Here is a 17,461-nt window from a genome sequence, read left to right as displayed (position 1 = left end):
GAATTAATGCCGAAACAACTATTTCAGGTTCACCCCTACCGGCAAAAAGAACTGTACCCGCAACCTATAGACGTCCGAGCCACTTCTGACGTACACTGGACGTCTTCAAGAAAGCGTCATTGGTGGGGCAATGCCGCACCTGCTGACTGTATTCTACAGGGTATCATGGTCCCCATGGGCCCCCAAGTGATAACGATTCGCGTTAGGCGCAACACTTCAGGTTCCATGTGGGGCGCAGCCTTCTGGCCACTGCCCTGCCGTCTTTGTTGGCCTGCAATGGCCCTTCAGCGCAAGTACGGAGTTTTGATCAAAAACACGTGCTACACCATGAACACAGAGCAGAGAAACGGCTGCAAATGCATCAGTGCTAACGTGCAGACGAAGCAACAGATGACGGACCTCCATGGGCCTTGACACCGAATAGGTAGAACCAAGCAGAGTGCTCTGCCGAGTCCTCCCCGTGCCACCGATGCTGCTTCCTTGTCCTATTACTCCGTATTTTTCCATTTGGAAAAAGTGTCCATCTTTCCGTTAACGTGCCACCTCGCAATCGTAAAATATACCCAGAACGCCCAGAATGACCACCAAATAAAGTTCATGGAGATGTCGGACCATATCATTCCTCCTGCTCCAGTCCAGTGCTCGTTGTCAACAGAGTGCCTCCATTCGTTTACCGACGGATCATATGAAAATTTAGGTGTTCCGTTCATAGACGCACGCGCAAAGTCCCAGTTCATGTCCATCAGCCGCCCGTAGCGTACGCAGCGATGCCGAGCAGTCTGAATAAAGTTGCGCAGACCCCAGTACAGGGCCCCACCGCCAACAGGATGCATCGCTGAAGAAACGAAGAAGCTGATCGCAGTTCCAACAAGCATACACATACAAACACACCTTCGTATCACCAGGAAATCGGGAAGTGTCACATTAGTGTATACGAGCAGCTCCAATAGTGTGAAACCAACATACGCCACAACACCAAGGCTGATCACATGCGTAGACCCTTAAAACTGCGCACTTCCACGAATCAGATGTCGAGATATCTTCTTATTGCGAAGATTACCAACAGAAATAAGAAAGAATACTAAGTTTAAGAATAAGGGCCACCTGACACCCTCGTTGCCAAATATGCAACACGGTGCCACTTAGCAGTCGAAACAGAGCATGACCACGTAGTCACTGCGCAACTCGCTGAAAGTGCACTAGGCGCAATGACTTGGTCCTATTCCACATCAACGGTTTCTAACCACATATCTGTAGGACGACGCGTGGCTGGGGCTTCCCGAGGAAGAGAGCAGGAGCTCAGCAACAGCTGATGCTTTTCGTGTAGAATAAATATGAGACAGATCACGGGAAATGAATAAAATGGGCAGAAGGGCCAAGCTGGAATGGTGCTGCTCACAAGGGATGGAAGTGGTTTGCGGCGTTATCGAGGCGCTACTCCGCGCTGTGCTGCATCCGTCTGTCAAACGAAGATGAAAGGGGCATTTAATTTAGTTACTTCCATTCAAAACTTTTGCTGGAGTACATTCCGGATGCACGGGGCTCCTCCCCTACAAGCACTGCTACACCTCTGTTGGATGCGGATGCATGCAATACCTCTCATGACCAGGTTGCACAGGCCCTGCGTTCTTCTACTCTGGGTGTTTCTTTTGCTCCTCTGCCTCTCTTGATACTTCCTTTTGATACCTTCTTACACGCGGAGAGTCTCAAGGGCAAGCTGGAGGTAGGGGCTCAGTGGCGCGTGCTTATCAGACCATCGCTCTAGGGGCTTTGATGGTATCTCTTTCCATTCCGCAAGTCCAAACGCGAAGTAAAGAAAATATCGTAGAGAAACGAATTTGGGGGTGGTAGAACGTCGAAATCCCCGTCAATCTGCACGAGACAATGTCGGTGAGTCCTCCGCCCAGAGTGCGATTTCCACAGATCAGTCGCCTGTATTGCCTGTTGTAAAACCGAAGAAATGGTGAAGCATATATGTCCTGTCTGGACTGCGTTCTTTTCCTTATCAGCTTGCTCCCCTTAACCCCAAGCCCTTCCTCACGTCTCTCACAGGAAAGCAGGTTATGGTGAAGCTTAAGTGGGGCATGGAATACAAGGGTAAGACGAATCTAGAGGAGTTTGCGTACCTATTTCTTGCTAGGCTCTAACGGAACGTTGCTGATGTACGTGCATCGTCTTGTATTGGTGCGTATTCAGCCAACCACCCAAAACCTGTTTCCTGCTGGTCTGTTGGGTGTACTTTGCGTTTCCTCTGACTCAGGATACCTTAAGTCGTTTGACGAGTATATGAACATCCATCTTCTAAACAGCGAGGAATGGGTAGATGGAAGCTTCAAGGGCAGCTTAGGGGAAGTCCTAATTCGCTGCAACAACGTCCTTTACATTAGGCAAGTCCAGGGAGAGGATGAAGCGGACGAGGCGTCTTAGCTATGCATCTTTCCGCACCTCTTTTCGTCGTTTCTGCTCACATCTGACTGTCATTTCCTGGTATATCTATATTCCGCAGTAGTTAGCAGGCTGATGCGGTAACAAGGCGAGGGGAAGTAAAAAACAATTCTTTTGTTCTGTTCTGTAGCCGTGGCAAGAGCCGTGCCGGATGCTAACAGAATATGTGAAGATTTTGAAGTAGTTCTTTTGTGTGGCGTGAAAGATGAAGCAAGAGGATATATTGTTTCTGGGTTATTCTGGTAGTGACGACCTCATACATAACGCATTATAGAGAAGCATCAAAGCAATCAGTCCAGCTAGTTGGAGAGCAAAAATCAACAGATGCTTGCCCTTTTCTTCCCATATACAGTGGGTTCCGATAGTCCGCTCACTATGCAAGTGTACAGGGACAACGTATGTATTAGACCCCTTGTGTCTAGGAAATAAGCATTGTTTCAAGTCCGTTTTCCTTAATCGGTATTATTTGCAGAGTGATATAGGAGCTAGATACGTACATGTGGGTACTTTCCAGTTCTGGGTTGCTGAAGTTACAGAGGTGCAAGGCCCTTCCTGGGTGAGGCGGATGCCTCGATTATCAATCTGTTGCACCGAGGAAGTACGAAGGCGCGCATTAGCGCGTAATGGGTGTGGTTGCGCTACAACTCTCGCTGTAGTCGCTGCAACGTGCTGAGTGTTCGTATGTAGAAGCCACAGAGTGAATGGACAATCATATCGGAATTTACGAAATTCGGTCGTTCACGAGGGAGCAAGGTGGGGCAACGTTGTGGATGTGAAATTCGCGCCGTGTGTTCCTTCATCCCCATTAGCACTCGTATAATGCATATAATCGACGAGCATGTGAATGCAGTAACGTCACCCAACTTAGATGGCAGCATAATCTATTTGGAGTGCTGCCAGCTTCCAGCTTCCTCCGTGTGGGGCTGTTGGGCTAGAGCTCCATACAGCCGCTCACTTTCCAGTTTTTTTGGTTCCAGCAGTGTTCTTTCCTTCAATCTTACCTAAATTCGTTTCTTCGCGGTAGCCGCGAGAGCAGCAGTATACGTGTCCTCAATACCCCGTGGGACGCAGCGCCAACTTCCGTGCTACCTTCCTACTCGGCACTGCTCTGCAAGTTCGTCTCGCGCTTAGATCTCATAGAAATGTATTAAGGTTTACACTTTACGCTATATCAACACTTCTAAGAGCAGCGGTTTCTACCTTCAGCTCTTCTGCACATACAGTTGCTCTCCTCATACTACACGCTTCAATGGCAGGTACAGTCCTAACAACGCTTTCCACCGCTGTCTCCGCAATTTCGAGGAAAACCAACTTTGCCCCTGGGATCCAGCATGTGAAGGCTTTCTCCATGTCTTGCACCCCCTCTAAATTTCACGTCTATCGCCAGATGCTCCGCGCCGCCCGAAGCTTCCAGAACCTGAACTTTCGAGATTATTTTGTTCGAAGGGTAAGTGAATGAATTAGTATAAAGCCATTTAACCACCCGATCTGATAGTCAGCATTTGTAAAGTAGTTAAGGGGGGAGTCTTGGAAAAGTTGCTGTATCTAAACAAATCGCCTTCATAGCTTCCCAGGAGCCAATCCAGGCCAGTTAGTTAAATGCATGTAGTGCATGTCTCAAATATGGGAAAAGGAAGTGTCAATGTGCTGCAAACTGCGTTGATGCAGACTAAAGAGAAGCTAAGGGAGCTTGAAGCAGTCCACCCGGAAGGCGTCGGTCTTGAGGCGATCCTTAAGAAGGATCTAACAGATTTGCAGCGTCAAGCAGTGATAGCAAACCTTTACCATGCCCCCACTGTAGTTATATACAAATAGTGAAGATTTCTATACCCAAATGTTTCGTTTTGGGTTTCATGCAGTGCACCAATGATTTGGGTGTACGCCGTGCTCGCGAGGTAATTACCCAGTTGCATTTGCACCACTTCTTCTGGCATGTCACTTTCCCCGCCCAGACGTTGCTGCTGTATATTTTTAGTCACTCACTTTAAGCTATTGAACTGTTACTATCCTACTGTGCTTACTTCGGTGAAGGAGTAAGCGAATGAGTGCAATGACGAATCGGGCATTTAGGCACGCGAAAAGCCCGGCTGCCCTAGTCGGGCTACGTTTAGCTCAGGTCTGCATATTATTTGCTTTTAAAAAATGCACTTTTGTTGCTGCGTAATGTGCTTCCAGAAACTGCATGTGCGCTCTTTCATACAAAAACCAAGCAGACTCTCGACATAAACTGACGCCCGAACTCGAGCGGAAAGACTGGTACTGTTGAATAACAAATGCGCGGTATCATGTCGATGGGAACCAAAATACCGAGAAATGAACGCACACGTATACATCGAAAATAAAATTCAAGCAAACTGGCACCCCCGCATTCCTCAGGCCTTTAGGAAGCTCCTCAGCTGGTACGCGCTATATTTTTCCCCAAGACAGACGTGAGGGGCCGAGAACCGGCTGAAGGGTATGACCCTCAAATAATGATTGCCGCCTGGTTTGCCTTTTAGAAAGAGAGCTGTCCATGTTACTGAGAAGGTTGGAGAGGGGGAGGATCCGTCAAAGCGGCATTCTGATGCAAAAAAGACGCACAGGGAAAGACTGGACAACTCGATAAGAGCGCTTGTAAAAAGGTCACCCCCCGCGATAAACAGCACTCACGGACAAGAACTTCAGCAGCCGCACCTATGAAGGCGTCCCCTTTTTTTGAGCTTACGAGTTTTTCTAGCCCCTCGGGGCCAAGTGCAGTTTGCACTTTTTGCGCGGCTTCCGGCGGCAACAGTGCAAGGGCTTCTCTCAAGACTTTCAGTTCGTCTATCGACTCTAACGGTTCGAATCTCAAACCAGCATCGTCACTGCGTCAGGAAACCAGCTCCGTTCAAAGCATCACTGTAACGTGTTCTTGTCGGCCTGAAAATATCCCCATTGTTGCTCAACTAGTGGTACATTCGCTCTGGTGCAACTGGAAGTCTTACCCATCAAGATCAGCGTCCCAGTCTTCGTCGTCTTCATCATCCCACTCCGCTTCAAGCTTTTGTAAAATAGATTCCGTTGCTGCGTGCAGCTGTGCATCTTGTGTGTCGTCTAAACTCTGTTCACTGTCATTATCCGACCCAATGTCGCTGTCTGCCGCTCCATCCTCTGCCTTATCCCTCAAACCTCGTAAGGCGATTCCGTGAGACGCTAATATAGGCACTAGAGCCTCGACATTCTGCATCAACCACTGAGGCCACTGAGCAGGCGCAGACGCGACTGAGCGCAAAAGAGGTGCGAAACCCAGCACGAACGTCTTGCGCTGTTCATACCTACGAAAGGACAACGCACACACAAAAACGCAAATACCGGAAGGGCACCGCCACACGGCATTCAGGAAAAATCTGGACGGGTTCTACTTCCATGCATCTACGTGAATACACCCCGAAATTTCAGAAATAAGCGGACTCAAACACATTCACGCTTTTCCTGCCTTACGCCTCGACAATACCGGCGTTCTCGAATACAAATGAGAGAATCGGCTCCAGAATTTGTTTTTGTTGCATGAGCTGAATGGACGGCTCCAGGGCATAGACCAGAAGGGAGGAAATAAATAGAATAAAGGCGCGCTTGGTGGCTTTATCCACGGCCTCAGCCTCTTGCTGCGCCTTCTGCACCCAGGACCACACGAGATGGAGAGACGGCTCCAGCAGAGAGTCGATGGAACGCCTAGTAGCAGACCCCACGAGCAGCGCAGACAGTAGCTGCAGCCCGGTGCACGCTTCCACCTACAGACAAGCACCAACCGACAACAGGAGGGGTTTGAAGGGGGAACTCTTAAAATATATATATATATATATATATATATATATATATATATATATATATATATATATATGCTGCTCCCTTCAAAATTCTTTACTTCGACCTGAAGGTAGCGATGACTCAAAATAGAGAAGGGGGGGGAGAACGAGACCAAAAACGAAAGCATTTTTTATGGAGCAAAATCCGTGAGCCGCGCGAAGAGGTCACTGGCTGAAGCAATGGACGGTGGAGACTGCTGGCTTGCCTCATCGTTGTCTTCAACACAGATCTGCGCCATGCGATAGATGCATTGAGGATAAGGAATGCTGGCCTCTGTCATGCCTGTTGCAAAAGTGTCAGGGTCTCTTGAGATAAAATTCACGAGAACGGGCATCATTTGCTCTAAGTGATCAGTGGCCCAGCCACTTTCCATGCCCTCAGGCAGCGGCCGACTTGCAGTTGAGCCCCCGCAGACTGCTTGATAGAGGGCACCGAAGAACGCCCATACACTTGGTGGGAACGGAGCAGGCAGGTAAAAGGTGAAGTAAGAAAGAATCTCCAGCGTGTCCTCGAAGTGATCCACGGCATCGGGGGACACCAACACACCGAGAGCTGGCAAGAGATCCGGAAGAATCTCAGAATAGACGTGCGGGGTCTCAGTCACTGCACCCAACACCCTGAAAATCCAACACGGTCCACAAAGCAGATCCACTGTTCCCGCCCCCCTCCTTTTTTTTCTTGCTGCGATAGATGAGATTCAGAAGTTTCATTCGGATAACGCTGCGCATCTATGCTCACAGGAGCTGCCCAACCATTCCATTAAAGGCCCTTGAGAGCCACTGCACATTGAGCGAGGCAGGGAACGAAGGCAGCGCAACTATGCTGGAAAGCGGTTGCATTTCGCGCAACGCCCTCGTCCGTAGAAGGTCAGACACGTCCAAAATCGAGTAGTGAAGAAGCAACGGCCAAAAGCGATTCAATCTCAAGCAAATACGGGCTTACGTCTTGAGAGTACTCATGACGGCGATGGACGCGAAGGCGGCATCGTCTTCTGCGTCCTCGTCTTTGTTCCGTTGTGCTGCACCCTCTCTGTTCAACATGGCAAGTAGCGCGGTAGCTAGCGCTGCAGTGAGGTCTTTAGCTAGCGGTGCAATGTGTTGCTCATTGGAGGCCACAAGCTGTTCTAGCGTGGTAACCAGTTGGTCGTGATCGATATCTTGCATGAGAACAAACAGCCGCTCAGCTAGCCACTTCAAATTGGGCACGATGACCTGTTGCAGCTCCGGCAGATCCAAATCAAAAAACGCCTTTATAGACACACCTGCCTGCACTCTTACAGGCAGCTCGGGGTCACCCAAGAGTGCAAGCATCCGGTTATACGCTTCCACAACTGCCGCCGGCTCGTGCCAGGTGTTGACCCTCTCTAGAAACACCTCATATACCCAGCACGCCCTCATGCGCAGAAACTTATTCGGAGAACCCAAGTCAGGCAAGACGAAGCTAGACAGCATCCCCTCGATCGGGGCTTGTCGCTTTTTGGAGGTCAATCGATCGCACACGGCTCCAGCCAACATCAGTGCTCCATCCTTTGCCCTAAACATGTCTTCTGTGAGAGATCTAGACTGCACAGCCTGCTGGTATTCAGCACATACCCTGTGCACCGCCATGTACATTGGCTCCAGGAAGTCCTTGGAGCGATACCGAACCAAACTTTTTATAAATTCGATTGCTGAAAACAGCACAATAGAGCGACATCAGAGAGTAGCACTGTGTATCGACGGACATGCCACTTTCGAAAGCACACGGCAGGAAGCCCGCCGCCACATGTACACCGCACAATCAATATTACGAAAACCGGCGCTATTTTTCTATAAGACCAAGCAGAACGGTGCTGCCTAGAACGTCAAGCATGTAATTCATGATGCACAATCCTTGTGCATGCACCAATATGTCCATGTATACGCGCTAATGTACACGATCTGCAGACGGAAGAGAAGTCCATAGCGTGGTCCTCTAACAAAGGCACGATGACAAAGCTTTTCAGCATGCATATCATTGGAGTGACGCCCTCAAAGTTCCAACAATGGCAGATCAATGAGACAAAAGGATCACAAATGGCGGAAAGGGTTACAAACACAGCAGAAATTAGGAAGAAATGTAGTGCGGGAGGAGAAGGCAGGAAAGCACAGCAGAAAGCTGTCATTTTGCTATTACCGGCTTCACGAGGTTGAGAAAAGGCCTCAAGGGGGTCGCTTTGCCTCCTGATGAATTCTACTGGCTCTGTCTCCCAGGTTTCTGCGTCGTCCTGGGAATAATGCATAAGAGGAAGGCAGACCTGGAAGACAAGGAAGACCCCGTGAGGTTTAATGACTGGGGTATACAGAGCCGCGCACTCGACAGCACGTGAAAGATACTGTAATGCGAGATTCAGCATCCGAGGAGACATCCAAGCCTCCAGCTGCTGCTGCTGTGCATGGTGCTGCAGTATCACCAGCAGCTCCTCCGTAAGCCGCCGCGACCAGGTGTCGATGAAATGTGTTCCAAACGCCTTGGCAACTTCATGCCCTTCTTTCACTGGTCCCGACCTTTCCCTCTTTAGCATTTTTGGATCTCCAAAGCGCGTAAACACGCGTTGAACGATCTGTAGAGCCCATTTCTTCGCCTTGTAGACGGGCAGCTGACTGCGCTCCTCGGTAGACAAATTTGCCAAAAGGGACGCAGGAACTGTTGCACCAGCAGTTCAGGATCGACAGCACCGGCAAGCATATCGCCATTAGTGGAAGAGATGACACACACACACACACACACACACACACACACAAACCGACATCTAAATAGAGTGCAGAAGTACCAGTGCACCCATAGGAACCCAGCTACTACTTTTGTTGATCAGAGCTATGGCGTGCGTGGTTGGTGTACCAGGGAGCTTGATGCACGTGGAAAGGAGCTCAAACCAAGTATCCATTGTGGAGACGACGAGAGGAGAGTTTGAAAGACATAGCTGCGTGCAGGACCAGTAGATCTTGAGGGCGAGCTTGAAGAGGGTCATGGCCTCTAAGTTCTCGGGGCCACCTTCCTTGATTAGTCTTGCCGCAGTGGGCAGAAGGCAAGGCCACGTTCTGTCTATTATGCCATCTAGGGCCTTGCGGCTGTCTCTGCCCTTGAATTCATACGCTCCCACCAGCTTCCTTAGCACACTCAAGGAGCTGAAGAGGCGGCATGCGTCATTTGAAGGACCTAAGTCCGCGCAAACCTCGTCCAGGATCGTAGGCCACCTGGCAAAAGCCAACGCATAGCGAACAGGAGCAAAATTGTGCAGCCCTGCTGGGGTGCTTTGCAGGAGGGAAAACACAATAGCCGCTTGCTGACCGCGATTTTTCCGTTATAGAGGGTTAGATGTATTCAATAAAAGCACATCAGCGGAGACTGGACACGAATGCGGAAAGCAGGTGCTGACCTTTCTGGGTAATCCTGCAGCGCAATGATCCGAATGCATTCAATCAGTTGGAGTCTGACGGGGGCGGCCTGCCCACCAAGCTCCTTAACCATGGGATACAAACTCTGTCGAAGGATCTGCTTCTCCTCCTCGCCGTACACTCCCGTGCTACCAGCCTGAGAGGCGGACGCCCCTGAAGAGGAAACCCCTTCATCTCCATCTGCCGAGCGCGATTCCCAGTGCTGTCGAACTTCGTTCTTTAGCGTCACCGAGGCCGCAGTGCGAACTGGCAGATCCACCTAAAAAACACACGAAGGACAACACAACGACCCAAAAAGGGCATTGGTTCGTATGCTGCGGCTCGCATGGCTAACGCTCTACGAAGAGGCACCAAAAGTGGCACACGAGCAAAAAAGGGGGAGAAATATAATGAGGGCGCAGAATAAGACGGCAGGGCCTACCTGGTCGTGTCTGAGGATCTGCACCAAGGCGCTCAGCAGCCCCTCCGTCGGGGAGATCTGTGCATCAACCCAGCACAACCCACGAAACTACCGTTCGAAGCGGATAGCAAGCACAACAGGCTGTCGTAGCCGGAGTTCACAGGGTAGCTCGGCACAGCTGGTGTTTGATACTCTCGGTTTGTTGGGTCGCGTGTTGGCGTTCAACGGAAACACAGCGTCACCCTGGCCAAGCCTTCAAGGTTGAGGAAGCGTAAAAGTGAAATTCTTTTACTCACAGTAAGTGAAATCGATACAGAAAAGACATGCAGTGAATGCTTTGAACCACATATACAAGATCCTGTGCATGCGTATATATATATATATACATATATATCTGTATACATGTACATATAATATGCTACTACCTGGCAGACACAAGCGTACCAAAAAAAGCTTGTGTTCAGTTAAAGCATCTTTCTTAGAAATACATGCATTTCACTTTTCTTACTGATTTAAGGAAAGCCTCTGCTTGCCCGCGGACTTCGGCATTTGGGCTGTACGTCCCCTCCAGCACTGAGGGAACACAAGAAGGGCAAAAAAAACAAAAAAAAACTTATGGATTGTGCTTTCTGCTAGCATATGGAGTATCCACTAAATGAATTCATCCGGAGAGGCAAGTTTTCTGAGTCCCAAGCACGCCAGGCTCTATGCATATGCCCCTGCTTAGTAAGGAGATAAATTCCACTCGGCATACGAAGAACCGTGGCAACTCTCAGGAGCAGGGGCAAGCAGTAGTACTTGACTGAACGGTCTGAAGAAAAAGAGCCAAGCATATGCGAGCTTCCCTTCTTTTCACACTCCGCTGCCTTTCTCACCTTTGCAGAGCTCTTCTGGCTGAACGGCCATGGTGAATCAGTGACCACTCTCCCCTAGATGTTGAGCGAATTGGCTCGCCGCCAAGTTTGACGTCGCCGCTAAGTATTTCGTTCGACGGCAAAGTCTTAGGTCTGCCTCGTTCTTTATAAGCTATCTTCCTGTTGTTCGTAAGCCAGTTTTTGGCTTCAACGGTTTGGCGAGTGTTCCGTGGGCAAATGGTACTGAAGGGCTCCTATGTATCTCGACCACCTGAAAGGAACAGAAGAAAACACAGGGCACCATGGACAGACTCGGTGCAATCGCCTCCCGAAACACTGGCTGCAAGACGCTGCACTCGGTTCTTAAGAATCACAGTGAAGATCTGCAGTTCTAAGAGGTTTGAGGCAAGGCAAACAACGCCAAACGGTCTGTGTTGGGCGTTGTCCAGATGCATCGGCATGAAACCATGAGCGGCGAAGATGAAGACGAGAATGAACCTGTGGAAAGAATTAAAAGACGCGACTATTAGTTCCTGCTCAGCCACCGGGGTCCAGGCCACTAGGCATCGTTGGCGCCGGCGGCTTGCACACTGCTCCTTAAATCCGGCGAGATTCGCCAGAAGCATAATGCTCAGAGCTTTTGGGCGCTGCAACATGGTAGAGAGGACGTACCATTAAGATGCCCTGAACGCTCCAAGGCTACTCTGGGGGCTTTGAGGTCACACCAGTGGGAGGCGGTACTGAATAGACTGACGAGCAATTGCAGGCTCGAATAGACATATGAACAAACTCCAATGTTTTGCTTTGAAGGACACTCCTGCTTATTCCGCTTGTTTTTAGAAAAGCGTTTTAAGCGAGGGGGGGCGTGGGGAAGCTCTCCATGCAAGGGGAGTGTTGCGCCTCTGTAGGAGTTCTATTTCGAAAAAGTCATAAAAGTACTAAGCGACGCATTATTTCCATTCTTTGTATATAGCTCAGAAGGCCAGGGACTTGTGTTCATCGCCCTTTATTCAATACCAACTTTTCTAGAGGCATGAACTCGCCAGTGATGGGCTGTCGTTCCTGCATGCGGCATCAAAGAACTAAGCAAACACATAAGGGCATAGCACAAAGCAGACTGTTTCGAGTGGCATCGACAAGGGTGTAGTATATAAGTAGCCTCTTGCAGATACACTATCCCGTTGCTTATCTCTAATGTGATATTTCATCGTATGGACTACTGCAGAGGCCGTCCTTCTCAGAGTGCAAAGCAAGAATGCAATGAAGAAGGTACGAAAAAGGGTCGATTATTAGTATAATTCTACATCTTTAACTTAATGCAATGTAGTATGTTTTATGTCAGGTTTTGTAACACAAATATTCTTTTGAACTGATGGGTTGTGGTTTGGTGGAGATGACCCGTTTTCCAGAGTGTATGGTACAGCGCCATGGAAGAGGATAGACTAGTGATTCATGCATAGAGGCTCGCATGGGGACAGAAATTCTATCTCAATAACGACTCAGTTTCTGGTACTTCCCGGGAGACGTCCGGGGTTGTTCTTTCTAGCTCTAATCATCAGGGCACAATTGTATAGCTAGAACTGCAGAAGTTTCTCGCCCTGGAATAGAGGAAAGTCAACACATAAAGAAGAATTGAGGAGCTTCATCTTTGGCTCCCCCAAAAGGAACAAAGCAATACCTGCCCTAGGATAAAAACAGAGAGACAGAACCTCGTCGTGTATTCAATCGGTGACCGCTAGGCAAACAAAACCCCACCCGAGTCAACGTTCTCAACATATAGCATTAGCAATATTTATGTCAATGCACCCTTGGCAAGTGGGGGCAAGTGGGAGCCACTCGTTTCTTGGTCCAGTTGCACGGCGAGGCAAATGCATGCATGGCGCCTAAATGGTGAGCACAACATTATTATTTCTGGCGTATTTTCAATCAGATAATCAGTAGAGTTACCATGAAGACTGTTTATGAGCCGTATAGGCCTAGGGATTTCTCAAAATATGCAACTGCCCCACTAAATGGGTTACAAAATGCGCATGTCTATTGGCTCTTGTGTAGTACCTGTTTGGAAGGAAAAAGATGCCAGCAATTTAAGCAGCTATCATCAGGTATAATTACACATACGTGCTCTCGAGGCTGACCCCCCTTAGTTGCCCAAGTGAAAAGTATGAGGCATCCAGTGTGTTCTACTGCGGAAGGTGCATCAACCAGGAAGTCACAAGTGTTGCATAGCAGATAAATGTTATGATTTCAGGAGAGGGTGAAGCATTTAATGGCCTTTCAGAATAAAATGAATAACAGACAAATTCGACCTGTGAGTGCGATCAAGAGATGTGAGAATACTTAAAAGATAGTTCCAAAAGGCCCTATGCTAAACTTTCCAGCAATTACTTTTTCGAAAGAGTTTGTGTATTTAGTGGGCTATTGAAGTCAACGGCACTCTCCGCTCAAGAAACTCGTGATGGGGAATAATGAGCGCGCAAGGTAGCACGAAAGCAATTGTTAAACGTGCAGGCTACACCTGAAAAAATCGGATGCTCTTAATAGGAGCTTTAAAAACAGTATACAGCGGTAGAGGCGTAGAGGGCCGAGTTCTGTATAGAGTTCTCAATCTTCTGGAAGCAGTTTCCAGCAGTAGTTGAGCCTTAAATCTGTAGCCGTGCTATTATTGTGTATTATTTGTTATACGGCAAGGTCTTATCCACGCTGTAAGAGTGTGCTGTGAGACTTTCCGCTAAACTGCTACAGGCCAATGGCTGGCAATTACAGTCCTCAGACTTCACTTTTTTTCCGTAATCCTAATAATTTAAAGTAAGGCCAACGGCTTGGGGGAGTCTTTTGATTAGAGTCGTTCTATGTTTCTTCTTATGTTTAGAGAAATTTGGAGTCCACTTGGGAAGACACTGAAATAGGAGTTACCACAAATACAGTAGACCCACAGAGTTGTTAGTCATAAGTGCAGTGACTATGCAAGCCCTACGGAGATGATGCAGTTGATGTGTGCCTGTAAGCAGTGCTGTTCTATTGTTCAAAACCGAAGAGGGATTCGGTAACTTGGGGAACATTAGAATGCAGGCAAGGGTGCTCTACTCTCTAAAAAATGTTCAGACGAAGTTGATTTCTGCGTTGCCTGCATGCAAACAATTGACCGAGGCAAAGAAAAGCCGAGTGTTTGTCAGTATGCGACGACGCATCGGAGGGGTCTTATGCCTATCAATAGCCCAAGTGTAATAGGTTCAAGGACACCTTCAAACAGTGCCTTGCCCTTGATCATCTCCTGTGATCCTGCTGGCACTCGCCTTCTTAATGCTCTTTTATTACCACAATTCGTGGTGTTCAAAGCGTGAGTATTCCTGCAAGTGCCACGTAGTCTCCTTTCTCATTTGGCGGACATTTGCTTTCCTGATCGTCCGAAGCATCGTCCTACATAAAGCGGCAAGAAGCATATGCCGTATGGGAACAGCACTATTGTAGGCTGTGGTTAGTTCGGCAACTGAATAAGAGCCGGTAACCTGTGCAAACTGCACTGCGAAAACACCGTTTATCGACCTACAGGGAAGCGACCGATTGGGATTGCATCTGCTTCCCTTGTGATGAGCCCGACGCAGCTCCACAAGAAAGTCTTGGAACAGAGGGATTATGGTACAAATAATTGCAATATAAAATTTATAATGGACCTATGGGTGGTAAGTAAGTCTTCAGTGGGAGCCAGCCAGTGGTGGTCTACCCCGCCCCACTGATCCAACCCCACCGTGCCTTCTCACCCCCAGTGATGGCCCTTGGTAGTCAAGAGACCTTGCGGCGGGTCCGACGCCGATTTTTTCTTGCTTTCATGCATGATCGTTGACACTGGCTCGTTGTGAGTGACTAATCAGCAAGCAGCGCTCAGATTTTTAGCTGCTCGCCCTCCTCGTCCGCTGGCGACGCCCACCCGGGGAGCCTTGAATAAACAGGTATTTGTCAGCCGAAAACTCTCTTTTATTAATTTTACGTGATGGTATATACGTTTTGCATCATAGTAAGTAGGGAATTTAAGAAACTAGCGCAGGAAATAAGCAAGACATCCTTGCCTCAGAGCAAGCTAGCATGTGGTCGCCGGCCCACTGCGCACTATTCGCGTATTCCAGCTCGAGCTTCATGAACCCCGTAAGCCGGGTTTTACGTTTTTGTGCTTCCACTGGGAGAAGTAGGCTGGCAGGAAGGGCTAGTGAAGCCCTGCATTCCTGGCTCGTTCTCGTGTGTGCGTGTGTACAAACCCCACCTACAGGCTGGCGTCCTTACAATCGAGCCTCGTTCCCCACCGCTCTCCGCCCATTGCTGAACCAGACGCCACCAGTTGTTTCATGTTGGTCTGCATCTAATTTCAACGGGTTGAGGAGAGTGTCTACGCAAAGGGTGATGCAATCACGGCGCTGCTCCGCGTACGTCGTTCAAGTGCAGCTCGTCCACAGCACTGAGCAAAGTACATCTCACCAAACATGTGCTAAGAATTGGCGTGACTGCTTCTGCGCAAGCTCCAACAGCAGGGTGTGGTGTAGCCACGGATGCACATAAATATCCTATATTCTATATTTGTCATGCAGCGCCTCGGGCCACAAGCGGTTTCCCCCCACGGGTTCGTGTGTGCGTCCGGGAATGGACGGCACGATTGCCTCAAGTGGACACAGGGTGCGTCCATCCCCTCATACAGGGCCAACACTGGCGTTTGAACGCCGCAGGGTTACTCAGTGGATTGCTGCGTGGTTGTGCGTTCTCTTCAGCTCTACATGATGAGTCAAGACTTGGCATTTGTAGAGCAGCGCCTCATTAGGGCCATGGCTGAGTCTCAATGGGACCAGTCTCTGACGCACGCCCTCAATAAATTGCGAGAACTACGAGAGATGGTTGCGGCCATTCAGGCCATGCACACAGTGAGGCCTGCCGTGAAGAACGCGTCTTTCTTAGGCCCCCCTCCACCCAAAAAATATCTCTTCTGTATTGCAAGCGAGTCACAAGAGGAGCATCAGCGAGCTCTACATTTGCATCGAACAAAGCAGCAAGCTCGAAAATGACTGCTTTCTTCCCCTTTGCTATGGGTCCGCAGGAGGTGACCTCGGTGTGGAGTAGCATTACAGCAGCCGCGCGGGATCAGGCGTGTTGCCTTCGGTATATCAGAACCCTCAAGGTGCGCCTCCCAGATCAACTCCATTTAGCTACGGCCCTCCGAATCCAATTCTTCCGACATGACTGGCCTTAGCATTCCAGGCTGTTCGTAGCCAGGTAGTTATGGATAGCTAGCCAGCTCACTCACTCGCACGTGCCGAGTCAACTGCGTGCTTCTCAGACAGCAGCTGAGGCCAGCGAATCCTGCACGCATCCTTCAGAAGGGCTCTCTGCAGCAGGAAAGGAATTTTCTAGGTCCTTTTGCTCAAAAGACTTCACAGTCAACGCCGAGTAAGCTGCTGCGATCCCTGCCCTGCACCGCCGGAACTTGGATCCTGGTACACCCCACTCTTAATGAGGCACAGTGCATGACCCTCAGCTGCTTGCTCCTGTGTGGGGTGGTGATAACAGAATGAGGCTCCCAGCGGTCTCATCGGATGCGGACACTCATGACGTGGCCGGCAGGCCGCCATCTAGAAGTCCTTCACAAGGCGCATCACCCGCGCCTGTTCAGTGAAATCCCAGGATCTCCATCCTAGTGAGATATTTGCCGATTTGCCCTGCTTCTCGCGTTGATACCACACTGCTTTAAAGCATACTATTGCGTTCTTTGCCATACTGGACTTTTGCTGTGCGTACCGTACACACGCACCGCATCGTCTATGACCGAGGCCGGCGGCTGTCTGACTCTCCACTGCACGCGCTATTCTTGTTTTTCAGAATCCACGGCCAGCTGTTGGCGATGAGAATGCCTCGATTCCGCGCAGTTCTTGCGCTAAAAGTGCTGTAGGCACTCTGCAAGGACCTCGAGGCTCATACGGACCCGTAAAGCGGGAGCACTTCAGTCGACATTGTTTTGCCACCATAGGCAAAATGTAGCTAGCTATTCCACCCGATTATTTTCGTTTCGGCGTTTATGAACCTCCCGGGCGGGCGCCTACGTCAGTATAAAGGAGGGCATTCAGGGAGCAGTTCCTCGCTGGGAAAAATGCGACACTCAAACTTCCCGAGTGTTGGCCACTCATCTGCGCTGGGTGGATATCACTGCACCCGCGTGGTACGTGGAGTGCACCCTGGTTAGTCTAGTTGGCGGGAACCGATTGCGCGAGTATCGCTACATGCCATTCAGTAGGTCCCGTTGAAACGGACAAGCCCGCTTGACCTTGGCAGAGAAACCCTCTGTGTATACATGTTTTGTCGCTGGGCTATGCCGCCCAAGCTTTTCTTTTGTCTGAACTGCTTGTGGCTCGCGTGAGAGCGCCACTGTGCATCATGTTGCCGCCGCCTGGCCCTCCGACGGTGGCCGGTCAAATATGGCTGCCCCCAAGGAGCCGTCGCCTCGCGCTGTATTCACAAGGTTTCTTGTAATGTGCCACTAAGTGTTG

The 17,461-nt window shown here is 49.5% G+C and overlaps 4 protein-coding genes across 4 annotated transcripts; 2 read left to right on the top strand and 2 right to left on the bottom strand.

Annotated features, from left to right (window-relative positions):
• Nucleotides 1-488: 488 nt before the first annotated feature.
• Nucleotides 489-833, bottom strand: LOC113146976. The gene has a single exon (XM_026335921.1). The coding sequence runs from the start codon at nucleotides 831-833 to the stop codon at nucleotides 489-491; it is 345 nt and encodes a 114-aa protein (XP_026191706.1).
• Nucleotides 834-2,015: 1,182 nt separating this feature from the next.
• Nucleotides 2,016-2,427, top strand: LOC34618973 (small nuclear ribonucleoprotein F). The gene is made up of 2 exons (XM_026335919.1): nucleotides 2,016-2,097; nucleotides 2,261-2,427. Exons 1-2 carry the CDS (start codon nucleotides 2,064-2,066, stop codon nucleotides 2,425-2,427), a joined length of 201 nt encoding a protein of 66 aa, XP_026191704.1. The 5' UTR covers nucleotides 2,016-2,063.
• Nucleotides 2,428-4,960: 2,533 nt separating this feature from the next.
• On the bottom strand, nucleotides 4,961-10,992 carry LOC34618974 (importin beta-like SAD2 homolog). Its single transcript, XM_026335933.1, has 11 exons — nucleotides 10,962-10,992; nucleotides 10,595-10,659; nucleotides 10,108-10,164; nucleotides 9,668-9,945; nucleotides 9,427-9,485; nucleotides 8,425-8,934; nucleotides 7,213-7,939; nucleotides 6,542-6,887; nucleotides 5,905-6,077; nucleotides 5,409-5,738; nucleotides 4,961-5,288 (listed from the first exon to the last, which is right to left on the bottom strand). The coding sequence occupies exons 1-11, from the start codon at nucleotides 10,990-10,992 to the stop codon at nucleotides 4,961-4,963; spliced, it is 2,904 nt and encodes a 967-aa protein (XP_026191718.1).
• Nucleotides 10,993-14,003: 3,011 nt separating this feature from the next.
• Nucleotides 14,004-16,371, top strand: LOC34618975. The gene is made up of 5 exons (XM_026335931.1): nucleotides 14,004-14,161; nucleotides 15,518-15,602; nucleotides 15,695-15,844; nucleotides 16,018-16,098; nucleotides 16,258-16,371. Exons 1-5 carry the CDS (start codon nucleotides 14,004-14,006, stop codon nucleotides 16,369-16,371), a joined length of 588 nt encoding a protein of 195 aa, XP_026191716.1.
• Nucleotides 16,372-17,461: the final 1,090 nt, after the last annotated feature.

The sequence above is a fragment of the Cyclospora cayetanensis genome, unplaced genomic scaffold (assembly GCF_002999335.1).
Source record: "Cyclospora cayetanensis isolate NF1_C8 unplaced genomic scaffold, CcayRef3 CcayRef3_contig_86, whole genome shotgun sequence".
Classification (NCBI taxonomy): Eukaryota; Apicomplexa; class Conoidasida; order Eucoccidiorida; family Eimeriidae; genus Cyclospora; species Cyclospora cayetanensis.
Note: the sequence above shows the minus strand (reverse complement) of the source record. Positions and strands in the feature narration are given on the sequence as shown.

Coding starts and splice junctions, on each gene's coding strand:
- LOC113146976 (XM_026335921.1), bottom strand. CDS start 833: ATGCATCCTGTTGGCGGTGGGGCCCTGTACTGGGGTCTGCGCAACTTT.
- LOC34618973 (XM_026335919.1), top strand. CDS start 2,064: ATGGTGAAGCTTAAGTGGGGCATGGAATACAAGG. Junction 2,098..2,260: donor GTGGGGCATGGAATACAAGG/GTAAGACGAATC, acceptor CCTCTGACTCAG/GATACCTTAAGTCGTTTGAC.
- LOC34618974 (XM_026335933.1), bottom strand. CDS start 10,992: ATGGCCGTTCAGCCAGAAGAGCTCTGCAAAG. Junction 8,935..9,426: donor TCCTTCAAATGACGCATGCC/GCCTCTTCAGCT, acceptor CTGGTGCAACAG/TTCCTGCGTCCCTTTTGGCA. Junction 5,289..5,408: donor TGGGACGCTGATCTTGATGG/GTAAGACTTCCA, acceptor TTCCTGACGCAG/TGACGATGCTGGTTTGAGAT.
- LOC34618975 (XM_026335931.1), top strand. CDS start 14,004: ATGCAGGCAAGGGTGCTCTACTCTCTAAAAAATGTTCAGACGAAGTTG. Junction 14,162..15,517: donor TGCCTATCAATAGCCCAAGT/GTAATAGGTTCA, acceptor TTTGTCATGCAG/CGCCTCGGGCCACAAGCGGT. Junction 16,099..16,257: donor GGTATATCAGAACCCTCAAG/GTGCGCCTCCCA, acceptor CGTGCTTCTCAG/ACAGCAGCTGAGGCCAGCGA.